Raw genomic sequence first — 20,451 nt, 5'->3', positions numbered from 1 at the left:
TTTTTGTTAAAAAAATATAAATTTACAGATCAAATTTTATTTTAAAAAATTGTTTCATTAAAGCCACAAACATGAAATTGAAATCTTACTTTCAAGAGAATTTGAGATTTAAAATCATGATTTGAAATTTATTTAAATTTTATAAACACATGCTAGTGTCAAATCAAAGTTTTGGATGTGAGCTCAAAATTGCATGGCCAAATACCTACTTTTAGTAGTAACAAGTAAATTTATCCCAGCTTCGTATAAAATGAAAAGATTTTATTTATATGCAAAAATAACTTTTTAAAATATTAAAAATATTTTATAATTTATTTTGAAATACAATTCATTTAATGTGTGGTATTATTAACACTTCATTTAACATTAATATTAACTAGCGTGTCTGCGTGATGCACAGTATTATTTTTAATTGTTTTAGATTGAAATGTTTGATCAAGTACCGTATGTTAAAAATGGCAAAACACGTCCTCCCTTTTTACTTAGTGGCAACTGATAACCCCTTTTTGTTTTTATAAGGAAAAAGGTATAAATATCTCTAGACTATGATCGAAATTTTAAAGATACACATTCATTAAATTAAGGTCTTATTATTTTCTGAATCTATTTTTTTTGTAATTTTGTACACCTTTTTGGCTTACGTGGCATCCAAATATCTCTCACGCATCTCAATTGCGTAGAGTTACAGAGTGTGCATAAGTCAAAAGGTGTATAAAATTACAAAAAAATGAATTCAGGGAAATAATAAGACCTTAGTTTAGTAAAGATATATTTTTGAAATTTCGATCATAATCTAAGAGATACTTGTGTCTTATCCCTTTTTATAACAAAAAAGATTTTTTAAAATTAAAATTTGCATATTGTAGCCCTACGTTATTTTTTAGGAAGTTATTTTTATTTTAATTAATTAATTTTAAGTTGGTGGCAGCATGTTGCCATTTTTTATTGGGAAGTGTATTTTTGTTCTTTTTTTTTTCCCCTCTTTTCTCATATGCACGTTTACTTTTGATTGGTGAATGGTTATTCATAAAGTACACATTTATACTCCTTTTGTCCAATAATATTTGTTCACTATTAAATTTACACATTTTTTAAAAAACTATAAATAAAAGGGTAATTTTACTATATCACCATTTGAATATAATAAATAGAATATCTTGAAAAATGTAAAGAGAAATGACTATAATTAATTATAAGGGTAAATCAGGAACTAAGTGTTAAATTATTCATTGATTTCATAAAGTGGACGAGTATTGTTGGACATTCCAAAATAATTTAGTGGACAACTATTGTTGAACGGAGGGAGTATCATTCTTCATCAATTCTTTTAAACAAAAGTTGATGTTATATCTTCTCCAGTAACTTTACATGCATTCTTTAAGAATAGTCCTCTTTTTTTCTTCACTTTAAATTATTGAAAGTATATTGATTTCTAGTCGTGAATTTCTCTATTTGTGAGCCTATGTTTAATCCCTTTTTATTTTGTTGTTAAATTTTTTTCTTGGATTTTTAATTTTTCAAGTTGAAGGTTTATATATTTAGGTGAAAATTTAGGAGATAGTAATTGATTTTGGATATGGTTAAGAAAAATATTCTTAGGATTATTCCTTAAAAAGGAGATTCTGATTCTGATTTTGTTGATTCTCCATCCAAAACTTTAAATTTTAGCCATGCAAGTTCTTCGCGATATCCAATTCGTAGTATAAATCATTTTAAAGGTAAACAATGTGAATAAGTTGGTGTTGTTTATAAGAAAACATTAAGAAAAAAAAGAAGAATAAAAAAGTTATTTCAATTGAGGTTGCTAGAAGGTAAAGATTATAGAAAGTGATGATGAGGATGACGATGATGGTAGTTCTAAGGAAGAAAAGGCTCTGGTTTGTAATCGAAAGGAGACTGCCAAAAAACTTGTAAGAAAAAAGAAAAATGCTAAAATTGGTAAGGCAGTTCGAAGCCGAAAAGTTGTTAAAAGTGAGGTCGAAGATGAAGATGAAGGGAATTCGTCTGATGAAAAGGTCGTGGTTGATAATCACGTTTTGAAGGTATTTTTGTGTTCATTATTATATTGAAATTTTTTTTGGTCATGATTCATGAATAATCTCGGAGGTCCTTGTACATAGCTTTATTTGTAAGTTAGACCCTTGTACTCATGGTTTTGCCAATTGAACCCTTAAACTCATTAAAACACAATATTTTAAATTCCTTTCTCCTCTGATGTGTGTTTGTGCAGTACACACATTTACACATGGAATTTCAATTGACACTTGAAATTAAATGTTAAAAAAAAGTGAGAATCAAGTTCATGTCAAATAGGTAGAATTCTTACCTATTTAACTTGAATTGCACACTATAGGTTCACAAAAACACAACAAATCTTCGTCACAAATTTAAATTAATATCATATATTTACAAAATTCATTTATTGTTCTTCAAGCTTCCTCGAGCATATCAATGAAGTTTTTTCAATTTTTCAATACTCACTATTTTTGAGAAAGCATTTGGGGGTCATTACATAAAGACGAAGAAGATGATGACAAATATGAAGATGTCGAACATGAAGAAGAAGAAGAAGATGTAAGGGGGCGGGGTGTGGTGGGTGGAACCAAAGAAGAAAAGGAGAGGAATGGGAAGAAGAAATTTGGTTGTGGGGGGATAAAGGCTGGGAAAGTGGGAAGAAGCTAATATTATACTCACTCATATTAAAACGCGTGGAATTACAAAATATTTTAACTCAATAATATTAATGTCACATGTGTTTGGTTAATGGTCAGAAGTATTGTGTTTCAGTGAGTTTAAAGGTTCAGTTGGCAAAATCGTAAGTATAATAGTCCAAATTACAAACAAAATGATCATTCCACCAAAATAGTTAAGCATTCACTTTAAAGCATGCCTTGCAGATCATTCCACCAAAATAGTTAAGCATTCACTTTAAAGCATGGCAAAAAAAAATCATATTTATGTGATTTACTTTCCTTTTTAGTCAGTCCAAAAAGAATAACACATTTCTATATTAAGTACTCCCTTTGTCCCAATTTATGTGACTTACTTTCCTTTTTAATCTGTCCAACAAACAATGACACATTTCTATATTAAGTAACAAATTAACTATAAAATATTTATTTTACCCTTAATGAAATGATTTACAACCACACAAATTTATATCATTCATTTTGGACTACAAGTTTTAAAAGTCTTCCTTTCTTTCTTAAACTCCGTGTCGAATCAAACTACTTCAAATAAAATGGGACGCAGGGAGTAACAATTTAACTTTAAAATGTCTATTTTACCCTTAATAAAATGATTTATAGTCACACAAATTTCTATCATTCATTTTGAACCACAGGTTTTAAAAGTCTTTTTCTTTCTTAAACTTCGTGTCGAGTCAAACTACCTCACATAAAATGAGACGGAAGGAATACTAATTACGTCTAGTTCTCGTTTATAGGTAGGATGAGACCACGTAGAAAAACATGCAGTTTTCTAACACTTACGATGATGAAGATGTTAAAAAACGCAATGGTACGAGTTGGATGATGAAGATCAGTACTGAATTGAACGGACATAATATAATTTTAGCACTCAATATTTATTTACACTAGATGGATTTTAAAAAAAATGATAACTTTGATAAAAAAAGAATAATCAAAACGGGCAAGGCATTTGGAGATCAAAAGTGGGACAACAATTTAAATATCATTTGCAGTCACATAACTCTAGTATAATGGCCATCTTTCTTTCGTCTTTCCACCAAATGTCATAGTCCCATAAGTTTCGAAATCCGGTCTGCTATATTAGCTATAACAAATCCTGCAAATACCTGCAATCAACCAAGCCCAGAAATCAGAATCATGTTTTCCTGTGGATCAATTGATTAGTAATACATCCTTAAATATAGAAAGAAAATGAGTCAACTAGTCATTCAAGCGTTGGGAGGAAGTAATTATAAAAGAGAGATTCCAACTACGATATGGACAAGTTACTTTGTTTTTTATATCTTCCTGCTCCAGCTATAACAGGTAACGGCATTTTGGCTTTTCAATAAAACACAATCACACGATACAACTCGAAACTTCAGTGCTGCAAACAAGTTTTCTTTTCAGCATTAATGTTGTTACCTGTGCTGAGCCAAGAATGTATATAGCAGAATAATGACGTCCATGAATCACCATGTCAGCCACCATTGCAAGTGGAATTGTGAGAGACATGCCGAGAGTTGCAACTAATGGAGTTGTCCAAACAACACACAGTGCCCTAAAGAGGAGGGAAGCAAGTTATGGGTTCAGTTGATAACGCAGAGGTGAAGAGTATGTATGGGTGGTGGATAACTCATCTTTCATACCAGAAGTAATCCGAGAGAACACTTCCTACAAGTCCATTGGCTAAAACAACTTCATCCAATTTAGCAGAATGAGGTATTGTGAACTTGGGTTCAATCCCTAGCGCAGTCAATGGCCATACTGGACAAAACAAATTCAAATGAAGTAGTTTATAAAGACATTAGAACTCAATAATATAAAGAATAATATCATTTGTTAATAATCATAATTTTCATATTGTGAATACATAGCTTTCTCTAATAAGATATTAAGAAGATGCATAATCGCACAATTGTATTCTTTATGAATGTAGTGGGGAAACTAATTATCAGGTCATTGATCCTACATGTCATCCGACATCTACTATTATGTATATACAACTTTAAGCAAGTAGGACACAAATAAAAAGGAGCAACTTTTAAGACATTAAGATCACCCCCTCCAGTGATAACTGAATCGTCAACTTAAAGTCTAAAACGACCAAGTAAATCCATAGATCTAGAGAAGAATGGTGAAAGAACACATAATGATCAACTTCTATGAGTCATTCCAAACTCCTGAATAACTGTTTTGAACTTAACAAACCAGGCTCGTGGAGACTGTTTCAAACCATGGAATGACTGACGCAATAAAAAAACAAGACCACTGGACTCTCCTGGAACAACAAGCCTAGTGGTTGGTCCATATAAATTTTGCTAACAATAGGACCTTGGCCTAACCCCAAAAGCTGCTAGCTTCATGCTATGAAGATTTCCCAAAACCATATAAGGACCCATTCTGATGCACAACTAATGTGGGACCCCTCCCCTCACGCTTAGGACAAGACATGTGAAATGTGGATAATATTACATGGAGGCTCAGCATCGTATAAACCAAGAATTGGAATGGTTCTTGCTCTGATACCACGTGAGAAAATAAGACATGGAAACATTGAGTGATAACTTAAAGTGGTGAAATAGGAAAGGATCAATCCAATAAATTCTAACTAATCCTAGTTGACGTACAATATCATTTAGATTTCTTAACAAGCTACATCTGAGATTTTGATACACTGAATATAATTTGTTAAAGAACTAATTTCCAAGTGAATGATATCAACAAACAAGAGACCAAAAGAGTGACATCCACTGCAATGAAGCCTGACCCTCTTTTGTGACCACGAGTCTTGCCTGATGCTGGCAACTGGAAAGTGAGGCCAAGGTTATTCTATTCTTGTACCCTAGCAAACCATCACTTATATGTAAACATCAATAATTTTCCATATCATGTCATATTTTATAGTGCTACAGAATAGCGTTAGATTTAGAAAAAAGTTCCCAACCTCAAATGTGTAAATAGGAGGACTAGTGAGCCCCCCAGTCACTAATAGCAAGTAAAAGGTGACCAAGCTAAGTTGGAGCCAAACTGACCAACATCGCATATTTATTATATAAGGGAAAGAGTCCAAATACGCCATCAAACTTTGAGAAAAAGGCTCATCTATGTCATCCATTAAAAGTTTGGCTCATCTACGCCATTTCTGTTTGAGAGAAGGTTCATCCATGGATTATTTGTTAACGCAAAATAATTCCGGTTTTGCAAAATCATTTTTTACACGTGGTCAATTATGACTCTGCCACAGTAATTAAATCATTTTTAAAAGGGAAAAGGCTCAAATATGCAATCGAACTTTGAGGAAAGGCTCATCTATGCCATCCGTTAAACCGTTAAAAGTTTGGCTCATCTATGCCATTTCAGTTAACAAATAATGGCATGGGTGAGCCTTTTCTCAAGCGGAAATGGCATAGATGAGCCAAAATTTTAACGGATAGCATAGATGAGCCTCTTCTCAAAGTTCGATGGAACATTTTGAGTCTTTTCCCTTTATTAAAACTTTTAAGTACTATAGTGGGGAGTCTAATCTCTTAATCATTGTCAAATATTGTTAGCAATACATACAAGTTACAAAAGGAAAGAATATCCAGCATTTTGATGTCGAGCATCATACATTAAGCAAGTCGACTACAACTAGTCACCATTTAAATGGCAAAACCAATAGGTCAAAAAGAAGTATGGCTACAAACTTATCAATAGCTTTGGAGATAACTTGATCAACAAACTATGAAATTAATCAGCAAATCAACACTGACTTCATAAATTGCATTTGTCTAGATTTACCTACCAAAAGTCCTATATGACACATACTGTCGCCAGAAGATTTCAGGTTGAGTATGAGACTCTGTCCTATATTCTAACCTATCTAAGCATGGCTTGTCTGATAACAAAATGGCTTAAATTATATTTGTCTTTATCAGATTTTCATGAGATTACAGACGGACTATATTGGAGTCTTGTCGTATTGCAACTTTTCTAGTTTACAACCTTAAAGATATTTTTTTTCCTCAACCTCAAACCTGAACTGGAAAACATGGAGAAAGAACTTATTTTCAGAAGACGGCAACAAAGCATTCCAAAAGTGCAAATGAAAGAGACTGCTTGTTATATATACAAATTAGAACTACTTAACATTAGGGCAAAAGGATCAAATCTTACCAAGCCACCACATGGTCACAAGGGTACACAACCCTATATACCCGAACAATTTTTGCATATCTACTCCTTTTCCTTCCTCACCAGCGACTTTTTTAAGAAGCACTGCAGATCATTAGGAGAAAACATTATCCACCTCATCATATTGTACAGCTAATACTTAGTATCAAGAATAATCCAGAAGAAGCCTAACCAGTGAACAACCCATACGACATTGCTGATAGAAGGCCAAAGAGGTCCCCAAGGAGAGAACGTTCACCACTTCTTTAAAATAAACAAAAAGTTTAACTATCAGTCAACACCCTGAAACACAGTTGAAAGGAACACCAATGAAAACAGCAGAGAATTTAGGATCCAAAGAAAATCGAAGATTGTATATAAAAAAGAAGATGCAGTTTTATGTCGTGATTGGAAATTAAAGGGATAGAAAGGTTGATGACTCAAGTTCTTTATATCAAGGATAAACATATATATTTGTGCTTGCCATTACTTAGAAGTGGCGTATATGAGAATGTTGAGATGGATGTGTGGACATACTAGGCGAGATAGGATTAGGAACAAAGATAGCTGGGACAAGGTGGAGTGGCTTCCGTTGTGTATAAGATTAGGGAAGCGAAGCTTAGATGGTTCGGGCATGTGAAGAGGGGATGTCTAGATGTCCTAGTGAGAAGATGTGAGAGATTGGATATGGTGGACCTGAGAAGAGGTAGAAGTAGGCCGAAGAGGTATTGGGGAGAGTGATTAGAAGGGACATGACACATTTGTTTCTTACCATGGACATGACCCTAGATAGAAAGATATGGAGATTGAGGATTAAGGTAGAAGGCTAGTAGGTAGTCGCACGTTGTCTAGTTTTCCTTATTAGTGGTACTAAAATTATTTCTCCTACTTTCTTAGACTTCAATTTTACGATTACCTATTGTTTCCTTTCTTTCGGTTATCGTATCATTTGTTGTTGTTGCTGAAATTCTCTACTGTATTTCATTTTCCTACTTGTTTGATATGTTTTACTTGAGTGAAGGGTCTATTGAAAACAGTTTGTATACCCTAATAAAGTAGGGGTAAGGTTGCGTACACACCATACCTCCCAGACTATTTCACTGGGTATGTTGTTGTTGCTTGCCATTACTTAGAAACTCTAAGTACCCTATTAGAGTAAGGCATGCGGAACTAAACTGACTCATTCTTGTCTCTAGTAGTCAACTAACTAAGAGAAGTCCAGTAATTAGCCTACTTTGCACTACTTGAGGCCATTCATCAACTCATTTTTGGTTCCTATTCTAAGAGATCCTTGTGGCAGACGGCAGTGAAGATTGTTTTCAATGATCAAGGAAAAAGTGAAAAACAATGCCAATTTTCTAACACTCTTGATAGTTAAAAAATACAATGGAAATCCCTAATTTTCTTCCAATCCGTATCAGCAAACGTAGTATATGGAGTAAAACTAGATATCGACAGGTGGACCCAAAATGAATTCAACACGGGGAAAATATCAGCTTGTGCAGAGAATGGATACGGGATAAGCATTTCCCCGAGAATAGCGATGATAGCTCTAGTATCGATAATGCTGGAAGCACCCGACTGAGGACATGACAATTGGGAAAAGAAGGATTGCGCGGCTGAGTATTTTTTCCCACACCTTTTACTAGCTCTCCTCCCCGGATTTAGCTCACCATCACACCCGAGGTAGATTGCAACAATCTCCAAGTCGGACAGAAATCCGCGTTGAACCCAAAGTCAAATATTAGGTACGTGACATTATTCAAGTACTGTTCAGAAATACCGTTTTCCCTCGGGTATAAAGTAGCCTTTTTGTATTAGTATCCATAAGTTTATGCCCTATAAATAAACCCTTCCCTGGAGAAGAAAACATCTCATTTTTCATTTGTAATACATATTTTTGCAATCACGTGCTAAGGATTCTCAGATCTCATTCTTTCTTACTCTAATTCTTGCATTTTAACATCCAGATTTCTTATTCTTTATTCAGCTTTATATTCAGTTCATTTACTTGTGTTTCTTTAGCTTAGCCAAAAAAGAGAAGAGGTATGATTGAACCTAATTCACTTGTCTTTAACCCCTATTTCAGAAATTTAACTTCGTTGGCATCCACATGATTCTTTCGGCAACTAATTTGGCAGTGTCTGTGGGGATAGGCCATTGTGATATTAGTTTGATCTATTGCTTCTGCTCTTTACTAGGTCATCAATTTTAACCTACTCAGAAGCGTTACGACATCTGGAACTCCTTATAACAGTCTAGCCACCGACGACCGACTCCATAACCCACTCACTGTAGGTTTGCCTTACCATTTAGTTCCGTTAGATGTGTAGGTTGCGGAATGCTCCGAGGAGCATGAACAAGAAAGAGAAGACAATCAGGCTCCTTCGCAAGAAGAGGCCGAGGGCATAAATGCAAGAACATCCATTTGAGCATCCTCATTTTCACTACTTTTATCTTCTGAACGCGCGGGTTTTTGACCGGCCAATACTCCGCCCCATATAACAGAGCAAGTCTAATAACCATTCTATAAAACTTTCGTTTTAAGTTTTAGTGGCACCTTCGTATTGCATAAGACACAAGATGTAAGCCTCAATTTCATCCAACCCGCTCCAATACGATGAGTAATCGTCAATCTCCCCATTTCCTAGGATTATTGACCTGAAATACTTGAAACTTCCCTCTTGGGATGAATTTTGTACTCTTCATTACTTCTACATCTTCCTCGTGAGTATCGTTGATGACCTTGAAGGCTTGAACTCCAAGATTCTTTCTTAGTCCTATCAATCTAAACCCTTTACACTCCAGAGTCAGTCTCCAATCCTTCACTTGCCATCAACTCCTCCACGTGTCTCATCAATCAATACTATGTCATCCGCAAAAAACATACACCAAGGAACCTCCCCTTGGATATGTCATGTCAATTCATCCTATCAACAATGCAAATAAAAATGGACTAAGAGTTGATCCCTGATGCAATCTCATCACCATTAGGAAGTGTTCTAAGTCTCCTCGTATGGCCCTTACTGTGTCTTTACTAGGGTCTTGGCTTCTTGATACATGTCCTTCATTCCCCTAACGTATGCAGTCCATCTTTAACCTACAAACATTTCCAAAGAATCCTTCTCGGGACTTTGTCATAAGCTTTTTCAAGGTCAATAAACACCATATACATGTCCCTCATCCTCTTTGTATAATGCTCCACCGATCTCCTTACAAGATGGATGGTTTCTGTAGTTGATTATCCCGATCCACATTGATTCTCTATAATAGACACACCTCGTTATCCTAAACTCCACCACTCTCTCCCAAACCTACAAAGTGTTTGCTTAGTAGCTTGATACTCCTGCAGGTGTTGCAATTCTAGATAGCTCCCTTGTTCTTGTACTACAGGTTCAAGCATTTTTGTTGTACTAAAGATGACATTAAACAACCCGGTTAGCCACTCCATACCAACCTTATATGCACTCTTTCAAAATTTCATGGATATCTCATCGTCTCATCCTACAAATAGCCTCTTTAACCTCCTCGAACTCAATACCCAAAATATTGACAAGTGGTCTAACTCACCTAGCACAATACTCATGTCTCCCTCTTCATTCAAAAGTTTTGTGAAAGTAAGTCTGCCATCTCCGTCTAATGTGTGTCTCCTTTACCAATATATTGTCTTCATAATCTTTGATGCACTTCACTTCGTCCAAGTCTCGGACCCTCCTTTCTATCGCCTTGGCGAGCCTATACAACTTCTTATCCTTGCCTTCATCTTGCAATTCCTTGTACAAACGTTCAAAAGTTTTCGTCTTAGACACTTTAACTACTAACTTTGCTTCCTCATTCACCTCTTTATACCTCTCCAGCCCTCTCTATTGGTCCTCATTTCCTCCTTATTTTTACTCTCCACCCACTCCTTACCGACAACCTTCATGGTGCCACCTTCCCTCGGAGCACTCCATTCCACCATCAATCCCTTCGGCGACCACCATCGTTATCCTTTGAGACCCCGACACCCTCTAGCTACTTCCCTAATGCAATTAGATTACCTATCCCACGTGTTGTTAGCATCCCCAACTCCCCCATTGCTATCAGTTTCTCTCCATGTCTCTTTAGCTCCGGCCGTAGTCAAGTCGGCTTATTTGATCCTCTGTATTTCAAACAAAGTCATCTTCTTCCTCTTCCTCTTCCTCTTCCTCTTAATTACTAAGTCCATTGCCAAGAGCTTATGAGTTGAGAAACCTCATTTACCTGAATTATTGTTTTTACCCTACGTCTCGATAAACTCCTTTATTGGTCCTTGTGTTTTCCATTTTCCAATGTTATAGATTTAGCCTTGAATTTTCGAATTTCCAGAAGGAACCCTAATAATCCATATCCTAGCAAATCATCAAAAGGAAGATGAAGAAATTGAAATCCTTAAAGTTAAAAGGATTAAGTGTTTCAACTTTCAATATGGAAGGAGAAAGAATACTAAAGCTTTTGATAGAACAGATTTCAAAAGAAAGCTCAGAAAAGGAAGGTGAAAAGGAAACAACAAAGCTTGGAAATAAAAAAAAGAAATGCAATACAAAGAGAGAAAAATGAAGGTGTACCATCAGCAACTAAAAATGCATTAAAACAGAAGTTGACCACCCCCCCCCCCCCCCGGACCTCTCCAGGCTTTCATTACCTCCACCCCACACTTTCCCTTGCCCATCCTAGTTGCTGTTTCAGTTGACCGCTATTTTCCATATGCCCCACATCTCTCCGTTTCCTGACTTCCCTACACAACAACCCCGCTCCTGACCCTGTCTCTCGATAGCACCAACTTGTCTCATCCAACCATTGTAAGAATTCTTTTTCCCTCCTCCCTGTAGATCTGTGCAGACTTGCAGGCATAACAACACCACTTGTGGCCAATCTCTTGCCCAAATGGTACCTCTCTGTCTCCAACTCCTCTACCGTATGAATCCATCCCACTTTAAGCCACAGCCAACCTGCCTTACACAGTATACCCTTCTACGCCACCACCCACCGCATCCCATGGGTTCCGCTGTACCAATTCCTACTAACATAGAAATTGGCACTACGAAAGCCCAAAGTACAAGAAACATTGATATTACTACAGTTAGTGGAGTTACCAAAACAGCTAAAGGACAATAAAGAGCTGAGATGCATGGTTCATGGGAATGCTATGTTAGGAATATGAGCTGTTTTCTAATCTCACATACATTTATCAGTCGCCTATGGCCAATTCATAGCAAATCTAGTTCATTCTATTGTACTTCGTAATTGAACTATCGATTCTAACTTTGCCACCTAAAACTGGAAGTGTTTGTGTCACATATTAGACAGAATCACAGAAAAAAACAAATGCAGCAAAACAAGTATAATATGTAAATTATTTAGAATAGATAACTAGGCGTCAAAAGAAATTCAATTATAAGTTTTTACACCAAATGTAACTTCAACCAGAAACTAACAGACTTATATTGAACTCAATAAAACCTAGGTGCGATAGAAATTCATTTAAAGCAGTTCCAGTCAAGTCAATACAGTGCAGGAATTCTTACGAGGAAGAATTCAACTGAGATTCGTCAGTCGCCCATGTTTTTCCTAGAGTGGTCATGACAACGCCAGACATGCTAACAAAGACTGCAACTACTTTGGCCATATTTAAGGAATCTTCACCAAGTATTACACCAACAAAAAGAGTGAATAATCCCGATGTAGAAGATAGTACTGTTGTGCTTGCAACACTTGTATGCTCAAGTGCTGCATTTGACAGGTACTGCAGAAAAAACAAAAGACAAAAATAAGCTCAAACAATTGAGTTTTCTAGCAAGCAGTTTCTCTTTTCTCCTCTTTTTCCTTCCGGTTCACCTGGGAGGGTTCTCCTTGGGGAAGGCAACAAACTACAAGCATAACTAAAGTTGACTTCCATACCTCAGTTATAAACCAGAGAGGAGCAAGAAAGAATCCATAACGAGCAATTTGCCAGGTCGTCATCTCTTTTCCATTTTTTAGATCGTCAGAATTACCATTGCATTTATCAACAAGAGGTTTTCCTTCTCCCTCGGCTGAAATATTTTCTTCGCTGTCTTTTCTATCCATTGATTTCTGGATTTCTATCTCAAAGACTTTCTGTACTGTATGCTTTAAAGGAGAACTATGTCTCATATATGATTCATTGCCAGTATTTTTATCAGTTCTACTAGGGCGTCTCTTCAGAAAATCGCATATCCAATCCTTAAGAAATGCTACAGGGAGATAAATTACCAGCAAAGAAGCCCCAAGGTATGTGATTGCAAATGGCTGCTTATATTCGGAGAAAATGCCCTGCCATGGTACATACACAATGAAAAATTCAATTCACAGTATAGCAAGTTGCATCATGTTCACCCATGCAAATTTAAATTCAGTAATTCAACGCATTTAGGATTATGCAGGAACATTTTTTGTCATAGTGCTACAAAGAATTACAACCCCCTATAGGACCCAATAAGTAGTTTCTAGCTATCTTACTCGGACCGTCCAAAAATGTTGTTGCACCCCTATCGAATCCTTGAAAAATGCAAAGATTTTGGAGGATCCGACACACACCCGGCAGTATGATTGGAGAGTCCGAGAACCATAGGTTTCTAGAGATTAAAAGGTCTTATGAAGTACTGAACTTAATATCTCTATAGTTGATGCGTCTTCTACAATAATTACTTGCATGCACATGAAAACACGTGCATTTGTTTACAACATACAAATTAGTCCATGACCCTTCCTAATTTGTATTTGACCTTTGAGAAGCAAAAATGGGCAATAAAATGGGGAGTAGGGAGTTTATTTCTTGTGCAATGCGACTAATGTGTGTTTATATAACATAAAAACACTTGGGATCAGGAGTAGTGGGACCTAGCCAAAGATGTGAGATACAGTGACAGTGAAAGTTCTGCCAATAGGCTATGAAGTTAATTTGCCTGAGAACTTGAATATGAAAACATAGCTTTCAAGGCAGTAAATATAAAGTAAAACACTTAAGGGTGGGGATAAATAGGAACGTCAATGCTTCAAGACTCATAGATGGGTAATTCAAATTAAGAGTCTTAGTATCCAAGTTCGTTTCAAGTTTGTAACATTCTTAGATATCTGTCAAAGCATCATCGTGGTCACAGATATAAGAAAGAGATGATTCCCAGCTAATAGTCAGAAATGTTGTCATGGGCTATCAAGGACATGAACCGTAAAACGCATTAAGATTTGAATAAAGAAAATCATCTCATATGAACCACTTGACAACTAGTTGAACACCATATCCTCTTTCATCATAATACAGAGTGCCAAATACTGAGCAAAGTACCTTAGGTACATGACTAAGCAAGTCTTGTGCATTTTTGAATAAATTATGAATGTAACCAACAGTCCTGTCCCCTTCCCCGGAAGAAATGATGGATGAAACTGGATCAGAAGAAGAAAAGGAGTATCCTAAGTGCCCGTTTGGATTGACTTAAGTGCTTTTAAGCCAAAATAGCTTTTAAGCAGTTTTGAAGTGTTTGAGTAAAGATAAAAAGTGCTTATAAGCACTTATTTTAAAGCCAAATAACAAAAATAAGCCAAAAGCCATAAGTTAGAAATCCTAATTTATGGCTTTTGGCTTATAAGTCATAAGCCAAAAGCCAATCCAAAATCATGTCAGAATGACCCAACATAAGCTTGTTACTTCAGGTTAACATAAAAAATAAGACTAAAGTTACTGTACACTTAATTGATGTTCTTATTTCTTTTATGTAAAGCAATGGATGATGTATGCAAGAAAGGAAACTTGCTATCATATTTCTAGCTACAAGGCAATCCGCACGAAATTGTAGGCACACAGAACAAACATTATGTCAATAAGACAGTAACCATCCACATTATAACATGTTCATACAAAAGTCAACTATTCTGCATTGTCTTCCCATCTGATTGAGAGATACAAATCTTAACATTAAGAGATATCAAAATAACGATTATGCAGCAAACACAAACTAGTTGGAATCAACTATATGAATCCTCAACATCCATTTGGAGTGTTCATTTTAAAATTGACTATTTTTAACAATAAATAGCATTATGGGAAGATTAACCAAAAATTTAAAAAAAAAAATGGCCAAAGGCTATCACTTTTTGTAATTTGCTATTAAATTGGAATATAGCTGAATATGGAACATACAGAGAAATTGATAAAGAAAGAAAATTAGACCTGGGTAACTTCAGCAGAGGTGACCCAAATAACAACAACAGCTGAAATAAGGCAGAGACCTGCCTTGTATTTCCATGCCATAGCAAAAGAGAAGAGAAGTCAAAGCCCAGATGGGTATTCTGAAGAATCACAGAAAAACAAACAAAGATCTGAACTTTGTTGGTTTTTCTGATTGATGGAATTTTCAACTTGTCACCACCAAACGTAAAGAAAACTGCAAGAACTCAAATCTGACCCACAGGTTAAATAGTTTGGTTTGGATTGTTAGGTGTATGAATTAATTATTATAATTGAATGCTGCGTTACTACGCTTTTAGGAAAAAGATGGTAAAAAGGGCAATAATGGTGGGAAAATTGTTAAGAAGACAAATTTCTCTGGCAATACACTCCTAACTATTAGTTGGAAGGGTCATGCTCATTTCTTTCTATTTCTGCTTGTCGGTCAGCCGGCTGGATCTCAATATTCCGTTTCTCTACGGCAAAACTAAATAAATTGACCATAAAATATAAAATAATTATAATTTTATAATCTAATTCAGCAAATATTTACTTTTACTGACCTAAAATAAATTACCGTTCGTACCCATTTAATTTGGTTCAAATTTCTCTTCATTCCCCATTAAATTTGGGAAATTTCGTCCTAGCCTTTTAAAATTTAGGTCTAATTCTCCTAAATCCAAAACTCTTGTCCTATTTTTTTTTGTTAGTTTATCTTCTTTTTATTTTTTTTGTCTCTTTTTGCATTTTAATCTTTTGAAGAAAATAAAATAAATTACTTTTGTTCTTTTTTATTTATTATTTTATTTTCTATGTAATTATTTTTTCAATTTTTTTTCATATTATCATTTATTAGAGATAACATTTACTAACAATTTTATTATTTCTTTCTTTATCTTTTTTTCATTTTATACTTTATTAGAAATATCATTTGTTAATATTTCTATTATATATACTGAGTTTGTATTCGTTAGGCGAAATTATCAGCCTTATTGATATCAATACAATATATATATATTGATTTAGTATCAGTTAAATAAAACTATCACTTGGGGCATCTATTGTAATTGTTTAGGGGGCATCAATGTAAGGGGTATATATTTGTAATTAATTTATATTTATGGGGCATTTTTTTAGTTTCCCCTTCTTTTTACAGCTTTATATATATATATATATATATATGAAACTGAGGGAATAGTGTTTAATTAAATTTATGATCATTCTTAATTTTGAATTACTACTTTCAGTTTGAATTAAAAATATTTTTCTCTATCTCCAAGAAATTATAAGGATTTAGCTTTGTCAACTTAATATTTGTGGGTATGAAATTTGACAAATTCTTTGATAGTCACGAAATTTGAATTGTTATGGGTATTACTAAATAATAGCTACAATTTTCAAATTGATAGCTTAAATTTGGTAGCAATAAGTATGTTTTCTTGTAGCGATTATACATTGAAGGTAATCTTAACAAATTTGGTGTACGATTGTTGATCAAACTTGCTGCTTGTGTAATAAGTATGTATGACTAGAGTGATGAACATCTATCATTTGCTTGTTCTTTCTTAGAATAAGTGTGGATGAATATGCTTGGTTGTCGGGTGGTGAAAAATCGAGGAGGTAACTCTTCCTATGCTTAGGGGAGTATCTAGAGGGGGTGCTGTGGGTTCACGTGAACCCATGTTCCCCTATCTAGATCATATACAGTAGAGTTATATTTCTTAAAAAATATATAAATATAGATGTGTGAACCCACGTTCAAAGTATCATATAATAATGTCATGATGATTGGGTGCACCTCTCTAGGTGAGGATAGATATTTAAATCTTATATATATGTTGTCTTTTTGAGTGACACCTCGCCAAGTGGTTATCGGTTACACGTTTTGTCACGACCTAGACCATCGTGATTGGCACCCACACTGACTTTTCGGTGGAAGAACCACTACTACAATCCAAACCAAACAACTAAACCAAAACTAAGGCATTTAAGTTATGAAAGCAAGTTATATACTAAGGAAATAAATAGAGTTCTCATAAACTCTAACAAAAGTCTAACAATAATATACTAACAATGCGGAAGTAATGCCTAAAACCTGAAACTCAATGTACCAAAACATCTAACAATGAACCAAGTCTAACCAAGAAGGGATACAACCCCAACTAATGTTCTAATAACTAATAGAACTATTTAAGTCTGAAATGTGGACATAGACGAAAGGAGAGCTCATGGCAGCCCGAAAGAATTAGCTCACCCTTGAATTCGAACGACGATCACTGATCTCCTAACCGAGGTCTGTCACTAGTCGTTTGAAGATGCCCTATACACAATAAAAATAAGAGCAAGTGCAGTATCAGTACACAACCACAATGTACTAGTAGAATCACGCGTCTATCCCACTAAGTGCAACATACATTAGTCAATACAACAATATAATCACATGCACATATCGAACATATACAATACTATAAACACTTACTAACAACGAACAACTTCACATTTCTCAAGATACACAATTATATCAAATCATTAGTCCTCTCATGGAATCCAAACCCAAATAGTTAGCATACTGGAACGTGGTACCCGATCCAATGATTATGTTGGGACGTGGCAACCGATCTCATAATTATGCCGGAACGTGGCAATCGATGCATTCAACACACCACAATCACAATCATAAGTATATCCTCAAGATCATACAATTAAGTCATGATTTCATGATAACCATCATTCATCTATCTCATTTATAACAAGTGTGATCAATAATGCAACATTCATATACATACATGTATCATAATGAAGCAAGAACAAACATATATCACAAAATCATAGAATCACAACCATCACCTACCTCGAAACAAGCTTGAAACCCTAAGAAACTCGATCCTTCCCTTTTCGGATTCGTTCCGCTTGTTCTTGGTCTACAAACAATCAATATAATACGGAAATCAATAAACAATCACTAATTATCTGGATTACTAATAATTCTATGAACCCTAGATCATACCCATGATCCCAAGTATTCAAAATAGGGTTGTTTCCACCATAGAATCTATATTAAAACCCTCCCCCATCGATAATTATCCATTCTATTACGTTCTACGGATCGAAAAATGGATTCGGGGAGTGAAAAGCTTACATTTAGCCTCAAGAACGGTGGAAAACTGTTAAGAGTCGCCTAGGGTTCGTTCTTTAGCTCTAAAAATCGAAAAGTGCAAAATAAGGTCGTCTAGAGGTTTATTTACGACTTTAATTCGCATGTGGCCAGCCACAGCGGCCCTCACCCCGCTGCAGCGGCCCCGTCAGAGCGCCAAAGCAGCTTAAACGAAACGGTAAGCTATTTAAAGAATTCCAAAATCCCCATTTCACAACGTACCTCTAACTAACGACGCTCAGAAAATACCCTTCACGTTAAGATCAATTCTGGGAGTTCTACTCGCCCGAATTTAATTTTGTAAAGTCGTACGGGTTCCTTAACGACTTATCTAACTACTCATGTAATCAAAATTATAAATGAGTCACCTGATTGTTACCATATTTCGCTACACCTCAATGACTCCGATTTCGTCCAAATCTGGACTAGGTTGGGAAAATCTAAATACTTCGAAAAAGTTTTTCGACCCAAAAAATTTCCCCGTTGGCATTTCTATAACGATGAAAATAGGTCGTTACAATAGATACCAGTTTACCTATCACTCGTCCTCGAGTGACAAACTTAGGAAAAAAAGGCTAAGGAAATAACAAAGTAGTACCTGTATTGACGAGTAATTGGGGATACTTGTCTTGCATGTCCCTCTCGATTTCCCAAGTAGCTTCCTCAACTGGACGTTCTGTCCTTGGTTCTTAACTTGCGCACATCACGATCAAGAATTGCCACCGGTTCCTCCTCATATTGGAGGTCCTTGTCTAACATAATTAAGTCCCATTTAATGATATAATCCCCGTCACCATGATACCTCTTCAACATGGACACATAAAATATAAGATCAACACCCGATAGATTAGGAGGCAAAGCCAATCTATACGCTACCAACCTACACATTCAAGAACCTCAAAGGGACCAATGTATCTAGCACTTAGCTTACCTTTCTTACCAAATCTCATCGCCGCTTTCATGGGTGATACCTTAAGAAGAACATTTTCACCGGTATGAAACACCATGTCTCTTACCTTATGATCTGCATACTTCTTTTGTCTACTCTAGGCTGCTAAAAGCTTAGCTTGAATACTCCTCACTTTATCTTGAGCATCCCTTACTACAAAGCGGCCCCGCCAGAGCGATAAATTCCAACTACAAAGCGGCCCCGCCAGAGCGATAAATTCCAGCTACAAAGCGGCTTGAACGAAACAGTGAGCTATTTAAAGAATTACAAAATCCCCATTTCACAACGCACTCTAACCAACGACACTAAAAAAATACCCTTCACGTTAAGATCGATTCCGGGAGTTATACTCGCCCGAATGCAATTCTGTAAAGTCGTACGGGTTCCTTAACGACTTATCTAACTACTCATGTAATCAAAATCATAAATGAGTCACCCGATTGTTACCAGATTTCCATACACCTCAATGACTCCGATTTCGTCCAAATCTGGACTAGGTTGGGAAAATCCAAAGACTACGAAAAAGTTTTCCGACCTAAAAATTTTCCCTGTTGGCATTTCTATAACGATGGAAACAGGTCGTTACACTTTTGGCGTTTCAATTAATTTTTGTTTTGTTTTTTTTTTCCTTTAAGCTTTCAAAAATTTTAAGTGTGTTACATTGAAAATTCCTAAAAAATTAGTACTGTAAATTTTTTATATAATTAAAATAAATGTGCATATTAAAAATTAAAACTAGTAGTATTATATATTTTGTACCTATAACTTTCAAAATTTAATTGTTCATATTAAGAATCTAAAAGTCAAACCGATCAAATTTATATTTAATATGCATTTTTTCGTAATCGTGCACCCATCTTGTCGAAATCCTGGATACGCCTTTGGGGGTTAGGCTCATATGTTTTAGAATGGTGCAAGCAGGGTGCATCTACCATATCTAGCATGAAAGGAATATCAGGTTATAGCAACAAAAGAATTTTATAGGGGTTATGAAACTAAAGCTTGGAGGACAATTAAAAAGCTTGGAGGACAATTAGAGAAGTTGAATTTTATTATCTTGCGTAATGCTTAATTAGGTTCCATGAAAATGTTATCACACTTGGGTAATTGGTACTGTAAATATTTACTTTGATAAAAAAAAAGAGTTAGTTATCCAGAAAAAGAGGTGAAAGAGTTTGATTTCTAAATACATAAGATAACCAAAACTAATTCATATTACAGGGATGTATATCATAATTAACTCTCCAATTCAATATTGATCATTGTTTCTTCATAATTAGTATTAATATCATTATATTAT

The 20,451-nt window shown here is 35.3% G+C and overlaps 1 protein-coding gene across 2 annotated transcripts; it reads right to left on the bottom strand.

Moving 5' to 3' along the window:
* Positions 1 to 3,612: 3,612 nt before the first annotated feature.
* Positions 3,613 to 15,502, bottom strand: LOC125842289 (uncharacterized vacuolar membrane protein YML018C). Of its 2 annotated transcripts, none has more exons than XM_049521565.1 (8): positions 15,052 to 15,502; positions 12,765 to 13,157; positions 12,392 to 12,609; positions 7,039 to 7,106; positions 6,849 to 6,950; positions 4,340 to 4,457; positions 4,116 to 4,251; positions 3,613 to 3,817 (listed from the first exon to the last, which is right to left on the bottom strand). In XM_049521565.1, the coding sequence occupies exons 1-8, from the start codon at positions 15,130 to 15,132 to the stop codon at positions 3,755 to 3,757; spliced, it is 1,179 nt and encodes a 392-aa protein (XP_049377522.1). In that variant the 5' UTR covers positions 15,133 to 15,502; the 3' UTR covers positions 3,613 to 3,754. The 2 variants fall into 2 exon arrangements, with proteins under 2 accessions (XP_049377522.1, XP_049377521.1); XM_049521564.1 differs by having other exon boundaries at positions 7,039 to 7,109; positions 15,052 to 15,501.
* Positions 15,503 to 20,451: the final 4,949 nt, after the last annotated feature.

This window comes from Solanum stenotomum, chromosome 10 (assembly GCF_019186545.1).
Source record: "Solanum stenotomum isolate F172 chromosome 10, ASM1918654v1, whole genome shotgun sequence".
Lineage (NCBI taxonomy): Eukaryota > Viridiplantae > Streptophyta > Magnoliopsida > Solanales > Solanaceae > Solanum > Solanum stenotomum.
Note: the sequence above shows the minus strand (reverse complement) of the source record. Positions and strands in the feature narration are given on the sequence as shown.

Bases quoted from the DNA above. Each gene is read 5' to 3' on its own strand.
- LOC125842289 (XM_049521564.1), bottom strand. From the start codon at position 15,132: ATGGCATGGAAATACAAGGCAGGTCTCTGCCTTATTTCAGCTGTTGTT. The intron at 13,158-15,051 runs GTCTAATTTTCT...GTACCATGGCAG, and splicing joins CCTCTGCTGAAGTTACCCAG to GGCATTTTCTCCGAATATAA. The intron at 3,818-4,115 runs GTAACAACATTA...GGTTGATTGCAG, and splicing joins ACATTCTTGGCTCAGCACAG to GTATTTGCAGGATTTGTTAT.